Genomic DNA, 24,219 nt, shown 5'->3' on the forward strand with positions numbered 1-24,219 from the left:
ATAAATTCCCTTTACCACTTAAGACCATTTGAGCTGGCTCTTCCGTTACCTGCAAAATAACATTGTTTAAGGCCGCCCCTGGATCACGCAATGGTGAAGAGCTGTGACGGCCAGCCTCGGGGTACTGAGACCCTCTTCACTCCATGCTAACTGCCTGATCCTACAAACGTGTTTGATTGAATACACACGAGTTAAAATACCTCTCTGGAAATTAATAATGACAATCACAAGGGCCCGCCTGGAGTTGGGGCTTGTTTGCTGGGAGCAACTAGAGGGGTAGGAACACAGGCACGATAAGAAGGGCTGTCTGTTCATTTTAAGACTGCTGGCCGCCTTTTTTACAGTTAATTTGGGTCAACTTATCAGTTCTCGAGCAAAAAAACAAATATACAGGCGCACACACACAGACACACACACACAATCTCCGTAGACCTAAAAACAGCATGAAAAGCAGTTTGTCATAATACAGAAAAAAGGTAGCTGATCTGACATAAACAATGGAAAATTCCCCCAGAACGTGACCCACAATTAGACAACCCAGGGGGTTGTCTATCGTTGCCACATCCTCAGAGCATGCTGTCACTGTCTCACGAAGGGAATCTGCAGCAATGGCCAGGCTGAGCGCCCGGGACCCCACGGCCAGACGGGGATTCACAGCCTGAGCTGAATTTCACAAAGGACCCCAACAGTGTGACAAGGTCGCGAGGCAAGGGGATGCAGAGCAAGGCCCTGCCCTGTGCTCTGCAGAGAAGCGGAGCCGTGGAGCGGGCTGTGACCAGGGCGCGACACACGGAAGAAACCGCGGCCGCGCCAGATGGCCGGCGAAAGGAGGGGTGACCGCCCGGCACCGTGGAAGGTCAGTCCTAATGCGGGCGACACTCCGCCGGAGCCGCGTGGCTGCAGAGTCCCAACGACCTAGGCAAAGGCGACAACTACACAACCCCAGCCTTCTCCACTCAGCCCTGCCTCTGAGCTCTCGGCTTATTCTCCGCCCATGCGTGTTGAGGGCCCAGAGAAGCACAGGGCGTGGCCAGAGACCACGTGCTCCCATGGGGGCGGGGCTTCAGAGGCTTCTGACCAGGCATCAAACCTGGCATCAGCCTTTGGCTAAGATCAAGTGTAGTAAGAATTGCGTTTTACACTACGGCGCACAGGTACACACAACTGAAGCAAACTTCCGGGAAACCCTGACTACAGTTGATATAGGATGGCATTTTCATTCATTCCTATTCCATTCCTTTTGTTCACATCTCACAAAAACCTAAAAAAACCAAAAAACCACATATAAAAACAAGCAAAAAAAAACCCCCAATTTCACAGCCCCCCAGAGAGTTGCAATTTGAAGTTTAAAAAATATGACTTACCCTATGCTAAATACATGAACTCAACCACACACAGATGCACTGCAGAAGCCACTGGGGCTGAGGTAGAAAAGGATGCGTCACGGGGACGGCGGGGTACTCTCAGGGGCTAGCAGAGCCCTCAAGTTTGTCCCCGGAGGGTCACTGTCCTCTGCTGAGGCTCCGTCTCCCTCCCCAAGGAGGGAAAACCTACAGGTTTTCTAACTTCCCAGGCACTGTCCATTCATCGACGACGTCCAGTGTAAGCGGAATCTCACCACCACTGCAGACCTCCTCCCTGCCTTCCCCACCCACTGCAGGTGGCTCGCAGGGTCTAGGGTGGGCCGGGCCGGGGGCAGGAAGCCTTCCTCCCCGGAGGCCAGCCCTGCCAGGGCCGTAGGGAGGGCAGGAAGCCCAAGGCAGGAGCCCCACCTCCTGAGCGGTACCTTCGCTCAGGGGACCGCAAAAGGGTGACTGGGACGGTGGACAGAAAAGTGAGGCTGAAATACGGGAAGAATGTGTGCCAGGCCCTGCTCCCAGTACATCATGAATATCCTTTCACGGACGGAGACACTGAGGCCCTCGCGCTGGCAGCCCCTAGCAATGGAGCTGCCACACCGGCTGCATGCCCTGGCTGCGGCCGCTTCTACGTCACAGAGGAAGGCACTCTGCCCAGTTGACTCCCAGGCCTTCTCGGGGATGCTCAGCTGCAATGGACCCTCCCGCCTGCGTGCACAGCCGTGACCACTCACGTCTCCCCATCTCAGCACGTGCTGGCCTCTGCGGGACGACCCTGCCCCCGCTGCCTGTACCCACCCTCCCCAGCCAGAGCCTGCCTGCTGTCTGGCCCCTCCTGTCGCCTGGCGCCCAGTCTTCTGCACAAGCCCCATGGTGAGCTCAGAGCCCGGCGCAGGGCCTGCAAAGGGGAGTGTGCGAGTGTGTAAACTGGCCCCTGAACTGGCGCGCACTGGCCGGGCGACCTGCAGCTGCCTGCTGCCAGGACCATGCACGCTGCACCCCGCTGCTTCCTGACCATCGCTCTGAGCGGACCCATGAAGCAATGGGTCAAAATCGCACACCTAGAAAAAATGCTCAAGCCCATGGGGGAGGGCGAGGAGGGGGGTGTGGGTGGAAAGAAAGGGGCTGGGGGAGCCAGGGTCACCTCCTCAAGGAAAACTGTCCACCAGGTACACAGATTCTGAACACGGGGGATGAATGGGACGGGCTAAGAAATTAGCATCCACTTGCCATGCTCTCACTTGAAATTAGGTGAGTAAAGCAATCTTATTTGAAGTGGGAACTTCCAGTTTACCAAACCAGATGCCACTCCATCTATGAAATCAGAGAGCTGGGAATGTGGTTTGAATAAATAGCACTTTTTCTAAACTCAACAAGTTACCTATGAATAATAAAAAATTTAAATAAATAAAACTAGAGCCGATCTTCTCAAGAAGTAGCTGTTTTCAACAACTGTGCAAAAATAACCCTGGGTCGGTCAGACGTGACAAGTGGGGGTCTAGTGGGGACAGGGGACATTTGAAAATGAAGGTTCAGGATGTGAGAGAGGCGTGCGGGACCAGGACAGAGCCCTCTTCCAGGAGCCATGGGCGACACGGGGCCATGCACTCAGCCCTGGCTCCAAGGCCAATGAAGCATCCTCGAGAGTGTGGCCGCCCCAGGCTAGGACGGGAACCCACGACGAGCCACAGGACGCTCCATCCGCAGAGAAGAGCGTCACACCTTGTGTTCGTTTATCCAGTCACTACCAATCACCCACCCTTGTGTCCATGGGGCACCTTCCCAGAACTCCAAACTGCACCTGGCACATCATGACGGGCTTCATGAACTCCCAATATGCGGACAGCTCTTTCCGCCTGCCAAGAAGGCAAGCAGACGAACTGCCTCCACTACCCCACCTGTCCTGCCAACAGGGCAGGCAGAAGTCCAGGTACCACACACACTGGTACCTGGACTAGGTAACGAGCAGGTAGAGAACACGAGACACATATACCTGGACCCGGGTGATGCGTAGATACAGGACACAGGCCACCAGGAAGCAGATGCAGAACACCAGCAGGAGGAGGACGGCCACGCTCCTAGGACAGAAGACACGTGGGCACTGCAGGTTGGGCCGGGCGAGGTGTGCCCGAGAAATGCCTGGGAACCCACCCTTCCTCCCCTGCCTCACCCAGTCGCTGGCCCCCGGGAAGGAACAGCGGCCTCTGGGGACTTGTCCATGCTGGCTCTCTTCTAGGGGAGGAGCCCTTCCTGTGTCCACCCCAACTTCTAAGCCCCCCAGGGTCTCTCTAGTCCTGGGAGCGCCTGAGAGATGCTTTCCCTATGCAGGAAGGGCTGGGGTTGCACAGACTTGGCTGCTGGGTACCACCCTCTTACTGGGCGTCAACTGGGAAGGATTTTTCTAGAAAAAGCTGTATCCCCACATAGGGCCGTGCAGATGGCCACTGTGTGTCCACAGTGTCCTGGGGTGGGGGGGGGGCGGCTTCCATGTACTTTCTGGAAACTCACAGGAGAATTGCTCCACTCGGGACGATGACTAAATGTTATTAAAATCATTATGCGTTTGTTCCTTTCCAAAGCCTGCTTTTCCTCATTTTAACGTTTCTGAAAATGACAAGCACCTAGACACCAGGGTGCCCATTTGGTGCCCTGTTGGTCTCCTCCTGCAGACGCTGTCATGAGGTCAATGGCGCATGTGGTGTGGACAGAGTCACTGAAAATATACGGTGTCTGAGAACTGAGCACATTTAAAATTAAAAACTGCGAGTGAGCATTCCACACGTTTGCCATCAGGCGTGCTCAGCTAGTTCCTCCAGTAAATGGAGAACTGGTGTGTGGCTCAGGCCGTCCCCAAAGGCCAGGGCACCGCAGGAGTGTGACCGCGGGAGTCGAACCTGAACTTGAAAAGAAAAGGACTCCTGGTGACCTTCTCCTCTGACTGATGGACCTGGAACGGTACTTACTGCGGGATTATTAGAAGGTAGACAAGGCCAAATAAGGCGGCCAGGATGAGGGCCAGAATGACGGCGCTGGTGAAATACTCGTCCTGAAGCTGGTGATACTAGAAGACACAGAAAAGGACCGTCAGCCGCCCAGCTTCCTGGAGACGCCAAGGTCTTCCCGAGGGCGCCAGGGATGCCTAGAACTACAGCGAGAAGGGCCACCCACGTTCACTCCCAGCCCCCCCAGAGCCCCCCCACCCCGCACTCACCTTTCGCTCTCGCTCAGCCTGCTTGTACTTCAGGGTGAAGAAGTTCAGGTCCGCCATCTCCAGCTCCATCTGGCGGGCTTCCAGGAGGCGGCTGATGTACCTGTTGACGCGTGTCCCAGGGGTGGTGTGGACAACATTTGTAGAGAAAGACGAGCGGTTTCTGAGTTTTTCTGAGGCTGTTCTCAATGCCCTCCGCTGCCCGTCACGGAAAGAAAGGAAGGGATAGTGTCAAATTCTCCACTTATTAAAGAAAAGAGCTCTTATGCTCCCACCTCCTGGGTCCTCGCCCACTGCAGAGTCTGGGGGGCCGGGTTTGGGGATCTGAGATGCAATCTCGCCTCAGCCACCTGCTGACAGCGAGATTCCAGGTGAGTTATCTCATCCTTGGTGTTGTAAGTGGGGTTACATGGCACCTGTGCGGTGGTACCATGTGGAGGATTTAAGGGACCCCGCTCATGTGCAGTGGACAGTGCCCAGCACAGAGCAATGAAACTGGTTCTTTGAAAATGTCAATAAAATCAACAGATATCTAGCAAGGATGACAAAGAAAAAGAAAGAAAGACACTAACAAATTCAGGAAAGAAATATAATTTTACTACAGACCCTGGAGACATCAAGAGGATATAAGGAAATACTATGAACAATAGTTCACATATAAATTTGACAACTTAGATCAATTACCTACTCCTTGAAATATACAAACTACCACAACTCACCCAACAGGAAAGATAACTAGAAAAGTCCTATAATGGCTAAAGAAATTTACTTCATAATTTTAAAATTCATGCAAAAGTAATCTCCAGGCTGAGATGGTTTCATCGTGAATTCTACCAAACATTTAAATAAGAATTAACATCAATTTTATACAATCTCTTCCAGAAAATAGAAGTCAACACTTCCCAAATCACTTTATAAAGTCAGTATTAGGGGCTTCCCTGGTGGCACAGTGGTTAAGAATCCACCTGCCAGTGCCAGGGACACGGGTTCAAGCCCTGGTCCAGGAAGATCCCACATGCCCGTGCGCCACAACTACTGAGCCCACATGCCACAACTACTGAAGCTCACATGCCTAGAGCCCATGCTCCGCGACAAGAGAAGCTGCCGCAATGAGAAGCCCGCACACCGCAACAGAGTAGTCCTGGCTCGCTGCAACTAGAGAAGGCCCACGGGCAGCAATGAAGACCCAACGCAGCCAAAAATAAATACAAATAAAATAAATAAATGTATATAAATAATAAAGTCAGTATTATACTGATACCAAAACCAGACTAAGACAGTATTAAAAAAAGGAAAACCACTTTTGAGGTCACATCCCTCATGAATATTGATGCAAAAATCCTTAGCAAAACATTAGCAAATAGGATTCAGCAATATATAAGTAGAGGCCTACACCATGACCTTTACTAGATATGCAAGGCTGTTTAAATATTTGAACCTCCATGCGATCCATCGTGTTAACACCATATTAACCACCACATGGAAAACCTCATGGTCATATCAACTGATACAGAAAAAATCCTTTGACAAAATTCAATATCCACTCATGATAAAAATGATCAGAAAACTAGGAATGGAGGGGAACTTCCCCAACTTGATGAAGCACATCTCCAGAACACCTACAGCTAACATCACACTCAAAGGTAAAAGGTTTTCCCTCTACCATCTGCAGTAAGGCAGAGATTTCTGGCTCACCCTCACCTTGAATACAATACAGTGCCCCCAACCAGTGCCATAAGGCAAGGAAGGCAAATAAAAGGAAAACAGATTGGAAAGGAAGAAATGAAACTGTCCCTATTTGCAGACATGATAGAAACAGACATGATAGTCTACACAGAAAACCCCAGTGGGAGGAAAAAAAATCCTAGAACAAATAAGTGAGTTCCACAAGGTCACAGGATAAAAGATAAACATAAAAAATCAACCATATTTCTTTATACTAGCTATGAGCGTGTGAAGACCAAAACTAAAATACTGTACCATTTATAATCACTGAGAAGATGAAATACTAGGTGTAAATCTAACAACAGAACTTGTATGCTGAAGACTACACAATGCCAGTGAAAGAAATCAAAGAAGATCTCAAATGGACAGACATACCATGCTCATGGATAAGAAGACTCAACATAGTGAAAATGTCAATCCTCCCCGCACTGTCAATTCCTGTCAAATCCTAGCAGGATATTCTTTTTTTGTGTAGCTAGACACGCTTATTCTAAATATTAAATGGAATAGCAAAGGGATTAGAATAGCTCATTTTTCTTAAAAAGAATAAAGTGAGAGGAATTGCTCTACTGATTTTAAGACTCACTATATAACTATATCAATCAAGACAATATGGTTTTGGCAGAAGGACAGACACATAGATCAATGGAACAGAACAGAGAGCCAGAAATAGCTTCACACAAGTATGGTCAACTGATTTTTGACAAAAGTGCAAAAGCAATTCAATGGTAGAAGCAAAGCTTTTAAACAAATAGTGCTGGAACCATTGGAGATCCATTAGCAAAAAAAATGAACTTAACTCAAACCTCACACTTTATAAAAAGAATTAACTCAGAATGGATCACATTACAAAACATGAAAATATAAAATCCAGTTAGAAAGCAGACAATAGACACAAGGGGCATTTCACCAAAGAAGAGAACATACAAAGAGCTCCCTGGAGGCCTAGTGGTTAGGATCCTGGGCTTTCATCAGGGAACTGAGATGCCACAAGCTGGGCAGCGTGGCCAAAAAAACACATGGATAGAAACATAAGCACTCGCTTTTCGATCAATATTAAAGCATAGCATTTTATATGAGGGATTAAATCTTGAAATACATAAACACATATTTTTATTTCTTTTTTTTTTTTTTTTTTTTTTTTTTGCGGTACATGGGCCTCTCACTGTTGTGGCCTCTCCCGTTGCGGAGCACTGGCTCCGGACGCGCAGGCTCAGCGGCCATGGCTCACGGGCCCAGCCGCTCCGCGGCATGTGGGATCTTCCCGGACCGGGGCACGAACCCGCGTCCCCTGCATCGGCAGGCGGACTCTCAACCACTGCGCCACCAGGGAAGCCCTTTTTTATTTCTTTTTAAAAGTGGATTAAAGGTCATTCCCTTGCAGAGCTAGCCTGTATCTACTTTACAGTATGAAGTATCTCTTTAATTTTATAACTAATACTTTGTATTTTAGTTTTTCTTACTCCCCTCAAATTTGGGGGGACATGAAAGTAGCTTTGTGAGGACCATTTGGAAATTCACTGTCACAATTCTCCCCTGTGCTTTGTTTGTTGTATCTTTGCACACGTGTAAAGATCTGTAGATGAAATGCTGTACAGACAGTTTGGCTGAAAACATAAAAGCTCACCAGCCAGCAGAGGGGAATAATAAATCAGTGATATTAAAATCTTCTTACAATGTCAGAAAGATAAAAGTCAGAATAAAGACTCTTTCCATTGAGAGAACACTCCTAGATCAGTATGCAGCTAGAAATTTTAATAGGGAACATGCATCTTTTGGTAATAAAAGTTGTTAAGAACAAAATAGCACACACACAAAAAAGAAAATAAGCACTTGAAAAGATGTTTGACATCATTAGCCATCAGGGAAATACAAAATAAAATCACAAGGAGATATCACCGCACACTTATTAGAACAATAATATATTTTCTTTAAAAAAAGTGGTGACAGGACCAAGGGCTAGCAAGGATGCAGAGACTGGATCACGCATATGTTGCTGATGGGATTGTGAAATGGTACAGTCACTCTGGAAGACAGTTTGCCGGTTTCTTAAAAAAACAAAACAAAAAGCAAAACCAAATAGGACCCATCAATGGCACACCTCGGCATCGATCCAAAAATAATGAAAATTTATGTCCACGTAAAAAACCTGAATGTTTATAGTAGTTTTATTTGTAATAGTCAAAATTGGACACAACCAAAATGCCCTTCAACAGGTGAGTGGTTAAACAAAGGTGGTCCATTCCAACCCGGCATACCAGCCAGCCACGGAAAGGAAGGAGCTATTGATCCCAGCAACAACCTGGAAGGACCCAAGCATAGAGCTGAGCATAAGAAAGGCCAAGTTCAAAGGGTCACACACTGTGTGATTCCGTTTATACAACATTCTCAAGTGACAGTTATAGGGATGGAGAACAGATTAGTGGGATCCAGGGTTAGGGATGGCTGTGAGGAGGGAGAAGGTGTGACCACGAGCGGGGCGAGACCTTGGTGGTGATGGAAATGTTCTGTATCACTGCCACTAAGAAAGCCACTGGGTCTCAATCCACACCAGCCCATTTCCATGGACCCACCGATGTCAGGGTCTCAGATGCAAGTGCGTGGCAGAGACTGCTGGCAGTCTCCCCGACATTCATACCCCCTTGGTCACAGAACCCAAGTTCTATAAAGGCATTGGTCTCAGCCAATGCACTGCCTTTCTCCCCTTCCCCTGTCAGCTTGGTGCAGCTGTGTGGCTGAGTTCTGGCCAATGAGCTATACGCAGAAGTGTTGCTAGGGAGCATCCTCAAGAGGAGAGAGATATGCCTTTTGCCAGCTCTGCCTTCTTTCTGCTGGCTGGAATGCAGATGCAATGACCGGAGCCCCAGCATTTATCTTGGGCCATGAGGTGGCAGAGCAGCCAAGCCAGAATAATGAAAGAGAAAGGGTCTGGTCAAGATGCTTGTGAAGCCACCACACTAGCCTTGAACTGCCTGCTCTCTGGATTTAGTTTATCCATGAGAAAACTCACTGCTATCTTGTTCAAGCCACCATGATTGGGGTTTTCTTCATATGTCCTGAAACCCACTCCTGATTAGCACTACCTCCGAAAGCACACATCTCTGAAGCAGCATTCCTGGATGCTATGACCTGTCTGCTCCTCCAATCCCAATCTGCCCTCTACCTGCCATGGGGTGTGGTAGTTACAAGAAGACAGGGTGGTGAACTGGGGGACAGGGAAGATGGGGCATTCCCACAGCATGGAGCTGAAACCCTGGCCTGGGGTAGACTGGGCAGGCATGCACTTCCTGGGGCTGAGCTTGGGCACCCAACTTCCTGAAGCATATGAGCAGCTGAGATCAGTAAAAGTGTCCCCAGGCCTGCAAAGCACAGAGCTGCGTCTCAGGTCTCCTTTCACACCTGACACCCCAGGAAGGCCGTGGTCTGAGAAACGGTCTCTGCCCAGCATCAGCCCCTCTGGGGAGCAGGCAGCAGGCAGCTGCTCTGCCCCAGGTCTTACCCAGTCGCCTCACATATCCAGCTCCCCACAGGGCCCAATGAGCGGCCCTGCCATCCACCCTCACCTACTGAAGTGACAGGGACACCCCAGGGGCTTGATGCTATCACTTCACAGACGACTTTCTAGAAATGACTCATCAGCCTAAGAACTGGTGGCTTTTCTCCACCCTTTTCCACGAAGAATTCCTTGTTTGAACCTCTCCCAGAGCAGGGGCAGGGGCCAGGCTCACGCCTCCCAAGGGGCGTCCTCATCAGGGGGTATCCACCGCCTCCTTGAAGCAGCTGCAAAGTTCTCTCCTTCCTCTGCTCTGCAAGAGTCCATATATGAGCGGGCACTAGAACTCCTTCAATGACCAGGAGAACCCACCGTCAGAGCCGTACGGGCTGGGAGTTTCCTCCTGGGAAGCAATTTAGTAAGACTTGAGTTCCTAACAGACAAAGGAGTATTCACATTTCCGCTTTTGCCTGGGTCTTTTTGCCCTTTTGAGTTTTACCAGGAATTTGTCCATTTCATCTGAACTGTGAAGTGGGCTGTCAAGTTGCCACCTTACCTTCAACTATGAACGTGTTAGGGTCTACACGATGCCCCCTTGCTCCCCGGGGGACAATGGTAATGGTTGTGTTGGCTGGATCGTCATGGATGACAGCTCGGGGTTTAATCCACTTCAAGGACATGGGCTGTCGGGGAGCAAGGAAGAGCAGAACCTCTTACTGGAACCCACTGGAGTTTTGCCAGACAAGGGCCAGCATAAGGGCTGAACCAAAACTGGCCAGGAGGGGAGGCAGCAGCTGAAAGCACAGAGCTCTCGAGCGGGGCCATGAGGGATGGCTCAGTCGGGTGATTTCAGACGAGAAATCCTACGAGCCCCTGGAAACCGTCCTGAGGCGTGAAGTCTTTCCTGAGGCCTAAGCAACGAGAACACCATGCCCAGATTCAGCTCAGCAAGTGTCTCTGCTCTGTCCAGCAGCTTTCCGGATGCCAGTGCAGGTTGTTCCCAGGTGGGCAGACCTGGCCTGGGTCTCGACCACGGTAAGTGACCTTCAGCTCAGAAGGTAAGTGGCCAATGGCGACTGTGCTCTGGTCTGGTTTGTCTGGGGCTGATGGACATATAGATTCACCTCAGGTCAGCCTGTCACCTCAGGGGTCAGAGTGTCCTCTTGCGACAACTAAAAGCCAGTGACAAAAGAGTGGCACACACATCACTGTGGTGACAGAGAGGGGAGCCAACCGCTGTCCCTTGCAGTGGTTATACCTGGGGCATCCTGATTCGGTGGGGACACAAAGCAAGTAAAAAGCTACTAGATGTCAAAGAAACCTTGGAGGAGCCTGTAATACCATTTACCCTGTAAGAGTCAGAGAAGAAAAGCCACCAGAATGACCATCTCAATAGATACCGAACACTATTTGCTAAGATTCAATATCTACTTCTCATTTTAACAAGTGCAAACACTCACTCACAGAGCTACTTTCTTGAGATCATTGGGCACCCATTACTAGTTCTTACCAAAAGCATCACAATTAATAAGAAAACTCTATTTGTTTTAACTAATTAAGCCAGAATGAAAAAAAGAATGCCACTCATCACTATCATTGAATAAAGGATGTAAAAAAAGAAACAAAAATTATCACTATTTAAAAGTGATACCACTGTATATCAAGGAAACCCAAGGGAAGTAAAAAAGTTATTACAATCAGTTTCAATAAGTATGGACCAAACATAAGCTAGAATTTGATCTTCATCAAATTCAAGCAGTAATGGTGGAAACTATGTTTCTAAAATATTCCGAGCCATCTTTAAAACAAAAAGCTGGGAAACAGGGTAGGAAAGGCCCTCTGCAGACCTTGAAACAGATCAGGAAGGGAGACGCGGCATGAAGCAACGAACAATGCTTAAACTGTGCTGAGGCCGTGCTGGGGAAGCTGTCACAAGAGTGAGTGCGGAAAACATGGAGAGAACAATTTGGCAACAGCGATCACAAATTAAAATACATGCACCATTTAACGCAGTGATTTCACTACAAAGAAGTTACCGCAGGCTATCCTTGTAAAGTTCACTAAGATGTATAAAAAGTTTTTTTTATTTAAGGATGTTCTCAGCACCGATGGCCAAGAGAAGAAATCTGGAAATCACGTTCCCACGCATCAGCAAGGCACCGGGAAACAAGTCTGTCTGCAGGTGGAGGCCCCCTGGTACGAGTCTCCAGGATCTCCAAGGTCTGTCACTGAGTGAAAAGACAGGGCGTTGGGACAGTTAAATAGGTCAGGTCTTATTGGCATTAACCTTCTAGCACACAGCCAGGTTTTTCTGGGGGGGAAGAAAAAACACAAAATGGTAAACAGTTCGGGGGATTGGACTTTCTGTATCACGGGTACATGTTACTCTTGTATTTTAAAATAAATATGCTTAGGTAATTTTAAATCTGAAGAGAAGGAGAGAGGCAGCATTTTTTAAAAGGCGAGAGAGAACTGGAAGGCTCCTGGTGTACATTCTGGAAGGGGCAAATCTACCGGCAGTATTAGGGGACTCCATAGAGAGCGTCTCCCCACGCTGGCCGGGGAGGGGGAGGCTTGGCTCCCACCTGCTGCTACAGGTAACACTGGCGCTACAATCTCTAACCAGCTACACACCCACGCTCGCAGATACTCAACTCAGAGAAATCCATTTTACAAAATGATCAGAGATGTAAGTAAGTGCACTTTCGTGAGCAAAACAATGCTGTGAATCATTGACTTTGCTTAAAAAAAACCCAAAAAAAACAATAAAAGCAGAAATGACCTAAATATCAATGGAAGTCGAGTGGAAGTTGAGTAAGTAAACGGTCTCTCCCTAGGCTGGAAATCTACACAATGATTAGAGAACCCTATTTTTGAGGAAGAGTCAATAATATAAAGAAACCCTTATGATACACTGGCAAGTGAAAAAAAAGTAACAAACAGCAAACTGATTGTATATCATCCCATCAATTCTATGTAGAAATTTATAAATATACACACATCTAAGAAGCTAGAAGGACGAAAATGTTGACGATAGGTTGGTTGAGGGTGATCGGATTGTAGATGAATGCTTTTCATCTTCTTCTTTGTGCATTTCTGTACTTTTCTATATTTTCCACAATAAATTACTTTTATAATCAGAAAGGAATACTGAAGGAAGAAACAGACAAGCGTAAGCATGCGGGGGTTGGATTTACTGGAGAGAAGTACCTTGGACGTGAAGTACCCTAAAGCTGCGCTGGAGCCCTGACACCAAACCCCGAAGCCCAGGTCCCTGGCCGGAGGTGCGTGCACGGTATCGCCACCTAGCGGCCGATTCGCCCTGGGCTCCCACACCGCTGACCCAGGAGAGGCTAGGAACACGGGAACCCCAGGTGCGCTGTGGTCTGAGGCTGACCACGTACATCTGAGTCACCCCCCAGAACCTGGGACACAATGTCTCACAAACTCGGCACAGGCGACAGTGGAACCCACTGCCCTGATCCCGCCGGCTTCCCCAGCTCCATCTCCAAGGCCCCCTCGGTCAGGCTCAAGGTGCAGATAAAGCAAACGGAAGACAGGAACAGAAACGATGAGGCAGACCTCATCCTAAAGCAGATGCAGGATCTGAGACCCGCCGGGGAGAACGGCTGCAGGGCAGGGGCTGCTCTGCTCGGGGGTCACCGGACGGGGCACTCATGTCATCCTCCCCAAATGTCCCCACTGGTGGCCGGCCCCGCCCGTGCACAGCCTCTCCACCCCATTGTTCCAGGACCACCATGGACCCCCCCTCAGGCCGCCTGCCCTGTCTTCATCCTCTGATGCCCCCCCCCCACGGTGCCAGCCCTCTACCTTCCCCATCCTCGTTTTCACTAATCGCGGGGGGGCAGGTGGCAATGAAAGGGCACAGAGCAGGGCAGCAGAGGCCCGGGCTCCCAGCTCGGCTCCCAGCCTGCGGCACCTGCCCCTGGAGGCTGTGCTCTCTGCCTCCCCAGCAGGGGAGCTGCCTGGGCCCATAGAGGCTGCCCAGGGGGCATCGAGGCCGGAATCGGGCGCCCTGCGGACGAGGGGTCAGAGTCTGGAGGAGGCGGCGTGACGGAGAGAGAAGCGGGCTGGGTGCAGAGGGCGCCTGAGAGCAGAGCGCAGGCCTGGGCTGCGGTCTCCTCCGTTGGAGCCAGCCAGGCAGTGGCGGAGGTGTCCCAAGCACCAGAGATGTTGGGTGTGTCGGAGAGGGGCATGGGGACCCTGAGCACACAGGGTAGACCCGTGGGAGACTCGGGGACAGGGCGCCAAGGACGAAACCCAGGACACCACCACGCATACTCCCAAGGGAGGCGGGAGGGCTGCAAAGCTGGGGAGGTGAGAGGCTCGGGGGACGAGGAGTCCAGGAATCCAACCGTGACTCCTGACGCTGGAAGAAAAGGAAGGAAGGGGCTTCCCTGGTGGCGCCGTGGTTGAGAGTCCGCCTACCGATGCAGGGGACACGGGTTCGTGCCCTGGTCCGGGAGGATCCCACATGCCGCGGAGCGGCTGGGCCCGTGAGCCATGGCCGCTGAGCCTGCGCGTGCGGAGCCTGTGCTCCGCTATGGGAGGGGCCACGGCGATGAGAGGCCTGCGTACCGCAAAAAAAAAAAAGGAAAAGGAGGGAGGGAAGGGGCCCTGCACACAGCAGGTCTGCCTCCCCCAACCCCTGGGATGGGAGGGACGGGAGGAGCTGCACAGCTCCTGTCCTGGGCGTTGAGCCCAGGTGTGCGATTCCTCCCCAACCTAAGGAGCCATGGCTGGGGCGGGGGTGTTACTGGCGCTCTGTGGTCCGAGTGCGAACACCAAGGAGCCACCGGCCCCAGCGAAGGAGAGGCTGATGTTAGCTGTGCAGGCTCATCAGACACAGTCTGAATCCAGGGGTCATAGGCTCCTTTCACAGGTCAGCAGGCTCTGCCCCAGGAAAAGCCTTATTAACTCCACCACCCTGGGCAATCCAGCAGGAATGACGCGTTCCCTCCCCTCTCCGCACCCCAACCCCCCTAAGGAGTCCTGGGGACACCAGCCCTTGCCTCAGGCTCCAGGATGATGGCTCTGCACTGCCCAGGCTTCAACTAAAATTTGATTTTTCATTCATTGTAGATTCTTTTGGATTACATTTGATTTTTTAAAATATTGCACTATTACTTATCCTGATACTGAGGGGTTTTTTTGGTTTTTTGTTTTATAAATTCATTTATTTTATTTATTTATCTTTGGCTGTGTTGGGTCTTCGCTGCGGTGCGCAGGCTTCTCGTTGCGGTGGCTCTTCTTGTTGTGGAGCACGGGCTCTAGGCACACGGGCTTCAGAAGTTGTGGCACGTGGGCTCAGTAGTTGTGGCTCGCGGGCTCTAGAGCACAGGCTCAGTAGTTGTGGCGCACGGACTTAGGTGCTCCGTGGCATGTGGGATCTTCCCGGACCAGGGCTCGAACCCGTGTCCCTGCATTGGCAGACAGATTCTTAACCACTGCGCCACCAGGGAAGCACATCCTGATACTGAGTTTTGGACACATATTTAAATTGTGCACCTCATAACCCTCCCCCAGTCCCATCCCTGGCGGGGGGGTCAAGTTGAATCAAGGGGGCTGGGGCCGGGTGTACTGCGGGAAGAAGACAGTGATTAAATCTGGCTAACAAGAAAGCCTGAGAGTTCTCCTGTTACAAATTCTGGGTAAATATATTAACTCATACACACTTTGAAATGTACAACTGAGCTGGCAAGAAAGTAAGGAAAATGACCAGAGGCCAGAAGTGTCAGGACCGTGAGAATGCAGGCCAGGGAATGGTACCATCAAGCTTTCATGGGGCTCACAGAAATCCAGGGGCCCAAGCAAGATGGGCAGTGAGGTCAAAGCCCTCCGGCTGAACCCCAGACCCTGAGAGGCTCCGTCAGCAAACACCAACCAGGAGAGACCATGCAGTGGGGTTGGTCTAAGACAACTGGCCTTAGACCTAGCTGCATACCACCTGGGACATCTAAAAACCACAAGCCGGGCATTTAGCCTCCTGCGAGGCCAGTAGAGGAAAGGCCCATCTTCTTGAGGGAATTCACCAGCAACAGAGCTCTTAGGCATCTCCAGATAAAGTTTTCCCAAACAGGAGCTCGTCATCAAAATCACAAGAAAATTCCTCTAGGATAAGGCACCACGAGCGAGAGTCAGCAGGATTTTGCTTCCTCCTGAAAAGCCACTAAAACTGTGGTGAGGGAATTCCTTTTAAAGGCATAAAACCCACCCGGAGGAGAAAATGAGAGTGCAGAAGCGGCAATGCAATCTCGGGAAACAGGCAATCGGTCACGGATGTGCAGACCCAAGAGCACAGGTGATAGTGAAAGTCAGAATATTCAGGAGGCACAGCCGTTGGTGAGGGGACTGGAGGGCCAATGACAAGAGGATGCGGGGAGGACGCTCAAAGCTGCTGACGAAGTGGCGGAGCACAGGCTTCACCCCAGGCTGCCGGGACGCGGCCCTCCTGCCCCAGAGGACCGGGGTCTTCCCTGGGGGGGGAAGGGATCAGGGTCTCTGGCCCCGGGTTACAGGCAGTATGCTTGTGTGGTTGAAGCAGACACTAAGGATCCCCCCGCCAGCCACAATGCTGCCTCCGCTCAGCTCCAGGCTTTCACCCCAGGCCTCGCCCCATCCCAGCAGACTAAAGACCAAGGTGACTCTGACCAACCCAAGAAGAAAGACGGAAAATCCTGCACCCAGGTCACCTGCAGGAACACCGACAAAAGGAACCTCCGTCAGGTGCTGGAGGCCATGCGCCACGAACTAGAGGGACTTAACCCAGGAAGGAGCGGCTTCTGATATGAGAGCCAGAGAGGGAGGGAGGGGATGGCCAGAGATGCTCTCCATGGAGGTGAAGGGCAAGGCTGGGGTGACACCACGTTGAGGCTCTCGGGGTGCAGACAGAGGAGGTCGGGGGCTCCGGAACCAGCGATACAATATCTGACACGTACAGATATCCTGAGGACAGATTTAAACAACGGCTGGGGGACTGTGGCTTGAATTTACCGATAAATCCATGGAATGCCAAGTTGCAAAAAAAAACCCACAACGTAATGAAAAGTGTTTTGCAGGAAAGCAAAAGCAACCCAGCTCTGAACAGCATTTACAAGACTGTGTGAGGTGAAGGGCGAGGGCTAATGGAGGCGACCGCAGCAGGACGGCACTGGGAGGACAGACACACAGGGACTCCCTGCGGGACCGGCACACGGGGGTGGGGCCCGCCTACCTTGTCGTCGTCCTCGCAGGTCATGACATTGGAGAAAGGGATCTCAGCCTTGAACATCTTCCGGCAGTGCATGAGCTGCACCAGCAGGTAGCACACGGTCTTGAACTTCATCCTCTTGGCCGGTTTTATATCTGAGAGAATCAGCCCTGGAAATATCTGTGCGGACGTGCAGCAGAGAGAAACGCTGTGAGCCGACACACACGTCCTACCTCTTGGGCGGGGAGCACGAACTTAACGGGGCAGGGAGATCACAGGCCACTTGCTGAGGACCTGCGGCTCACCAGACCCAGCAGGGAACAGAACCGGCAACCCAGTCCCAAAACACGCAGGTCTCAACTATGCCCAATGCCTCTGAAACGAGAGCGATGCCCGAATCCCGGGGCGGATGCATGGACATCACCCAGCTGGGGCAGCACCACGCGGATGAGTGTCACCCACTGGCCCCCGGGGCCCCTCCTGCAGACCTGCCCTTCTGCCTTCCACCTTTTTCTCTCTCCTCCTCAACCCAAACTTCTCCCAAGGGGCTGCTCATCGTACAGACCTCGCCATCCTTCCCACCCTCAAACCGCAGCCATGGCTGACGCCGTTGTTTAATTCTGTATGACGGGTGGGGCGGCATCCACTCATGGCACCAAGGCTCCCTCCTCTGACTCACAACCTCCTGCATCCCGGCAGCGGCTCGCAGGCCTTCCTCCTTGGCGCCCTGCCCTCTGCTCCTATGTCCCCAGGTTGACCCCAGCTGGTCACCCAAACCTCTCACACCTGCCCTTCCCTCACACACTCACTCCCCTTCTCCAGAAGTCAGCTCACCCTGCCCTGCCTGTCCTGCCCTGAGCCCCATTTCTCTCCCCTGGCCAGTGCCACACCCATCCCCAGCTCCCACATCACATGGGGGCCACTGCATCCTGGCCTGGAGATGCACCAGGACAGCGAAACCCCAAGCTCTCCCTGACCTGCTTGTATCCTGAAGAAGTACTGTGGCCACCTGTGTCCCATGCCCCTCACCTGTGTCCCGCATCCCTCACCTGAGCCCTATGCCCCTCACCTGAGCCCTGCACCCCTCACCTGAGTCCTGCGTCCCTCACCTGAGTCCTGCGCCCCTCACCTGAGTCCTGCGTCCCTCACCTGAGTCCTGCGCCCCTCACCTGAGCACTGCACTCCTCACCTGTGTCCTGAGCCCCTCACCTGAGTCCTGCGTCCCTCACCTGAGCCCTGTACCCCTCACCTGAGCCCCGGAAGTGGCTCGGTCACCCTCAATCGTGTCCAGATCACTTTCCCAGGACAGAGTGACCTTCAGCACTCACACAGGATGGTCACAAGCCTTCCTGTGTGCACAGCACCCCTCGATCCATAGCGCATCCCATCCCTGACCTCCTGCAGAGGGTTCTCAAACCTGATTTGCAGGAGAGGCAGTGAAGGCCCAGGGAGGTGCGGTAGGACTCAGGATGGCCCAGCCCTCGAGGACCCCAGGGCCCTGACTCCAAGCTCCATCCCCTCCCCTCCCCCACGGCCCTCCCCTCACGGGCAACAGGCCAGGCCCAGGACACAAGGTCAGCGGGGACACCCTCCCATGTGCGCAGAGCTCAGGGCCTGAGAAGCAGCGATCTGGGGAGCTATGAGTCCTTAAGAAGGCTCCGCACAGGACCCCTTCTGGAGCCCACCTTTCGCCGATGGGAGGGCACGATGAAAAAGGTCTCGATGTTGTGAGTTTTCAGAAAACTGTTCCTCTCGTGTCCATGGCCCGGCTCCACCTCATAGTCACCATTCAGGCACGCCAGGGTGGTCTTTGTGATGTGAACCTTCCTACGGAAAAGGAGGCGGAGGTTTGGACGGAGCCTCCCCTGCGGGGCCGCAGCTGGTCTGGGCGGCATCCGGGCGATGCTCTGCGGGGTCCTGGCAGAGCTCTGGAAGGAACACTCAGATTCCCTGGGGCATACGCACAGGAGGACTGACAGGTGGGATGGGGCAGGGGAGGGACCCCACGAGAGAGGGGGGAGTGTGCAAAGGAGGGCCAAGAACAGGGAGGGCTGCAGGCAGAGGGGATAAGGGGCCAGAGGGACACAAGAGGAACTGAAGGGGACAAAGGAAGCAAGTGTCAGAGGACACAGAAAGGACGATGAAGGAAGGAGAGGGGGGCAAGGTGAGAGGAGAAGCCAAACCCCCAGGGCGGGAGGACCCCAGCCCAACATCAGGCCCACACTGTCCCCACACAAAGTGGGCGGGTGGGAACAGAGCCGTGTGCGCGGCATTCATGCCCACCCCAGTGAGTTTTCTGGTGAGAGAAGGAGAAATCCTCTGTTAGCATAACCTGAGCAAAACCCAGTCCCCACGTAACCTAGACACGTGGCCTGAGCTTCCGGCCCTTAGCAAGGCCTGAGCACTGGGGCTTAGGGAGAAACACAAACTCCCCAGCATGCAAAACACTCCCTGCAAAGACCTGAGCCCTCACGTCCCCAAACAGTCTCCTGAATTCCTCGGTCGGGGAGGGGGAGACACATGCAGGGCACTGAGGCAGGAGTGAGCATCCCCCCCATTGCTGGCCCTGAGGGCACCTGGGACACTGTCACCCCATCAGCCTGGCCCTGAACTGCAAACGGCATCAACGGTCTCCAGAAATGCACGCACGTCCACTCATTCATTCACTGGTCCCCCTCCCTCCTTTCCTTCCTCCCTTCCTTCCACCACAGAGAGGGACGGCACAGTCCTGTCACTGAGCTGAGGGGCCAATAGGGAGACAGAAACATCAGCAACCGCTCTCAGTGCAGGGCATCTCAGGCTCTGGAAAAGAGGAGGGGTCTCGGGTGCAGGTTGCCCTAAAAGCACATGGTGGCAATGGACAGCACCCAGGCTCTCAGCCTGGGCTGGGGAGAAACTGGAGGCCTGGCTGGTCCTGAGCAGCAAGGGCACTAAAGGGGATAGGGCCACCTCACTTCCAAGTGCCGCCCACCACTCACGGGGCGATCCCTCCCCCAACACAGGTGGTGGGAGTGAAGACAGCCACGCTAGCTCGCCTGCCCTGGAGACGGAGGGTGGGGACGCCCAGTGTCTGCCATCCCTAAGGCCCGCAGCACCACAGCCCAGTTATTGATGAGACTGTCTTGTCCAAGACAAGAGGGGTGGGGAGATGTGGGACCTGGGGCGGAGGCGGCTCCACCATACCCTGGAGCTGGGTGGGGTATGCAGGTGACCCCAATCATGGTTCCTACCTGAGGGCCCCTGGGGTGGGGGGCGCGGGTAGGCCATTTGCTCAGGACCCAATTTCACTTGCTTCCAGGCAGCCTGGAACATGCATCCAGCACTTCAGTTTGGGGCTGACCAGGAGCCGTGTGCGCTTCAGGGCAGCAGAGGGCTGTGTGGTCTCCTGCCACCAAGAAGCTGGAGGCCGTCTCCGTGCAAGAAGCAGACAGGTGCCCCATCCCTCCCTGGCCTTGGCCTCTCCAAGGCAACCACTCAGGGTGTACGGCCTTGGGAAGGAGTCCATGAATCAAGTCCCAGGGGTCCCAGCGTGAGATGCTGGGGTAAAGACACAGCAGTGACTCATTCCTCCCATCTGTCCGCCCGTCCATCTGTCTGTCTGACCAGCCACACTCCCCGAATACCCAATGAATAGAAGATAAGTGCTTGCAGAATGGATGGATGGAGGATGGATGGGTGGATGGAGGAAGTATGGAGGATGGATGAGTGGATAGGTGGGTGGATGAAGAAAGCAAAAGAAGGACAAGGGGGAAGGGGGAGGGATGGGCTGGGAGTTTGGGATTAGCAGATGCTAACTATTATATAGAGAATGGATCAACAACAGGGTCTTCCTGCACAGAACAGGGAACTATATCCAATATCCTGTGATAAACCATAATGGAAAAGAATATGAAAAAGAACGTATTGATATATATATATGCGTGTAACTGAATCACTTCGCTGTGCAGTAGAAATTAACACAACATTGTGAACCAACTATACTTCAATAAAATAAAATTTTTTAAAAGAATGAAGGCATCACATTAAGAATAGTGCAAGAAAGAGCAAACCTAAAGAGAGGCAGAGTGAGGAAACCCTGAGAAGCTCCAGGGTGGACACCATCTCCAGGGGCCTCTCGGAAGGTTACTGGAAAAGCCCCATCACACACATTCCCCCCCTGTCCCGCTGCAAGGGCAAGACAGGACCCCGAGGGGTGCACGCACCACGTGTGCCAGGCCCCTAGAGGCACCGGGGAGGGTGGCTCAACAGCCCCTGGTCCCCACTCACAGAGCAGCTTTCCAGCAGCCCCTCCCAGGCCAGCTTCCTTCCGCTCCGCCCCTGCCCTGCGGGGAGAGTCGCAATGCTGTCTCCCTGGGAGCCAGGCACTCACGCTTTGGCCCTCGTGTGCCCTGCACCCTCTGCTGAGGCCACCGCTGGCTGCACACACCCGATCTGGTGTCCAGTCCTCATTTTGCAGCACTGAACGCAGCTGACGGCTCTCCCTCCTCCCCAGCCCTCCTCCCGGCTGCCCGCACTCCCTCTCACCACCCCACCCTCCCCTGCCCCTCTCCTGTCTTGCGCTCCCCTCCTCTCAGGAGCTCTCAGGCTCGGACCTTCATCATCTTCCCTCCTCCTCGCACCTCCTCCTGGCGCTCCGTGTGCAGTGCCAGGGTCTCAGTGCCCCCAAGGGCCTGTGAGCGCCCCAGACCCCCGCCCAGCTCTGAACTGACCTCAGTGCCCAGGAGACCCAGGCTGACAGGTGATAAAGGCACCTCCCCCCGGCCCCGTGTCGTGCTCCCCTCTCTGCATCCCCCCTGTGACCCCCCAAGAACGTGAACCCCACCGGGGCCGAGGGCTTTGTCTTCGCTGCCAACATCACCCTCCCCCATCCTGGAAAAGCCAGGTGCTCGGTAAACACTGTGCTCCTGAGGTGGGTGTCTCCGAAAGGGGGAGTGGAGGGGGAGGAGGGAAGAAAGAAGCAAAGCAGAGAGCAGGGCAGGCAGGATGCACGCCCCCCACCATGGGACTGGTAGGTAGAGTGGAAGGAGGGAAGCTACCGGTCAGCCGGAACTTGAAAGACGCCCTGGCCAGGTGAGGGGGCTGCGGAGCGGGGTCCCTGGCGGTGGGAAGTCCGTGTGCTTGTCCGCACGGCAGGCGGAACGCTGAAAGACCTCAGTGGGCAGGGGAGGAGGGAGGTGGGCGGCTCCTGGCACCACCTGGCCGGCCAGGGGGCTGGACTTTGTGCAGGACAGCGGGGCTGCAGGCGGGCTACTGCTCGGACTCACTCTGGCGCCCAGAGGGCGAGGGGCAGGCGCAGTGAGAAGGTGCCCCCCCCCCCCACCGAGACCCTGCTCTGAAGGGTGGAGAACAGGAGGAGCGGAGGGGTGCTGGAAGGACGGGGTCCTGGAGGAAGGAGGGGTCGGTGGCCAAGAGGGTCCCCCCAGGCGGACGCTCAGAGGCAGCCCAGGTCACAGATGACAGTGCCGCAATTTTTGAGCTCGCCTAGAAATGCCGTGGCCACTCCCATGGCAGGCTTAGCATGGATCCAGGCTCGTTGGATTCTAATCTCCAGGTCTGCTGCTTCCTGGAGCCCCGTAAGCCCTCCTTTCCTGCAATTTCAAAGCTGCTCTCCAGAGCCAGTGGCCTTGGATGTCACTCACTGGTCCCTCACCCGAGCTCAGGGCCTTGGCACAAGGAAAGGTGTCACCTGTTTCCGCCACCTCCCCCAAAAAGTCAGGCCAGGAGGGAGGGGGGAAGATGCGGCCCAGAGGACGCCAGGTCTCTAGGGTGAGAACAGGACAGCTGGGGACAGGCAGCCAGGGCCAGAGGGGCCCTGAGGCCCCACAGAGCGGAGGGCACAGAGCTTTGCCCTGAGGTTCGTAAGACAGAAGCAGACATGCGTGTGCAGGTGTCTAACACTCAGCTCTAGCCCCTGGGAACCGCAGCTGGGCCCTGCGGCAGCTGCGAGCACGGCCTGCCAGCCCCTCTAAGAGGCGGAAATCGGGAGGGTGGGGCCATGGGAGTGTGCCTCAGAGCACCCTCTTCTGCAGTCACATCGTCCCCCTGCTGCCCACCGTTCGTGGAGGGCGGGGAGGTCCCGTTCAGTTCTCGGGTTAATGTTTTCACCGTACGTGATGCCTTGGCTCTGGGGAATGGTTTGAAGAAAATGAGACCAAAGGAGGCGACTGTAATGAGAAAGCATTAGGAGTGCACGGACCAGTGAGAAATGCACCGTCCTCACTCTAGAAGGAAATCTGTAACTTCCCTAGTGGGGCTCTAAAGGCAGAACACTTTCCACTTTAAGTCTGAGAAAGAAAGCAAAAAGAGAAGCAACCTTCAGCACGCAGGACAGCTCCAAGCCAGGCAGACCACAGGGGCAGCGTTCAGTCTCCTCCTCCCCAGTCTCCTCCTCCCGGGTTGGCTCGCCCACTCTCTTTGGGGCCTTGCGGGTGGGGCTGGGACAGCCGGGCATTCCCAGATCCCCAGGCAGAAGGTTGAATTAGAATCCCCCGCCCCTACCCTCAGGGTTCCCGATTTACCCAGGCAGGCCGGCAGCTTCCATGACGTTCGCCAGGGTCACGTCGTTGGACCACACGTCGTACTGCCACTTGCGCAGGCCCAGGACCCCGCAGAGGACCCTGCCGGTGTGCAGCCCCACACGCATGTTCAGGTCCACCTCAGTGGCCTCGGCCACGGACCTGCAGCAAACACAGGCAGGGCGTGGGGCTGGGGCCCCGTGGTCTGCTCCCTCAGGGCCAGGAGCACAGGGCAGCGGGAGCATGCAGGGGGCGGGTCTCCTGACCTAGTCAGCCTGACCCCCGAGCTGTGGGCCCTGGTGGGCAGGGGTGACTCCAAGCTGGCTCCCCCCTGCTCCCTTGGCCACTGGCCATCTCACAAGGCATCCCACCTCCCCTATCCTCCTCCCCACCCAGAGCAGCAGCAGAAGAGAAATGAGCCCAGGACCCCGATCCAGGACCCCAATCCTGCTCTGGGTACCACTGACCTGATCAGGGGTGTTCATGCCTGCTTGCTAGCCAGGGGCCAGCGTGAGAGCCCCGGGGAACATTGGACAGGGTCCCAGGAGCCCTGGGAACGGTCAAGGTTTGACCCTGAGTTCCCTGAGAGGGTGGGCTGCAGACCCAGCCTGTGGGGAGGCGCGAGGCTCCACAAACCTGCCCCGAACAACAGGGGGACCTTGTGGGTTGCAAACTGCATCAGTCAGCTCAAGGGAGAAAACAAGACGAAA

General features: G+C 53.7%; 1 protein-coding gene across 1 annotated transcript in view; it reads right to left on the reverse strand.

The window, feature by feature from the left end:
- ADCY1 (adenylate cyclase 1) overlaps positions 1–24,219 on the reverse strand; it is a 118,307-nt gene that overhangs the window by 27,497 nt on the left and 66,591 nt on the right. The window contains exons 6-11 of the mRNA XM_060020138.1: positions 23,513–23,671; positions 18,680–18,821; positions 17,019–17,174; positions 4,570–4,764; positions 4,322–4,419; positions 3,352–3,436 (exon numbers count right to left, since the gene is read on the reverse strand). Of these exons, the coding sequence (XP_059876121.1) occupies positions 3,352–3,436; positions 4,322–4,419; positions 4,570–4,764; positions 17,019–17,174; positions 18,680–18,821; positions 23,513–23,671 (835 nt within the window). The remainder of the gene's footprint in view (positions 1–3,351; positions 3,437–4,321; positions 4,420–4,569; positions 4,765–17,018; positions 17,175–18,679; positions 18,822–23,512; positions 23,672–24,219) is intronic.

The sequence above is a fragment of the Delphinus delphis genome, chromosome 9, assembly GCF_949987515.2.
Source record: "Delphinus delphis chromosome 9, mDelDel1.2, whole genome shotgun sequence".
Classification (NCBI taxonomy): Eukaryota; Metazoa; Chordata; class Mammalia; order Artiodactyla; family Delphinidae; genus Delphinus; species Delphinus delphis.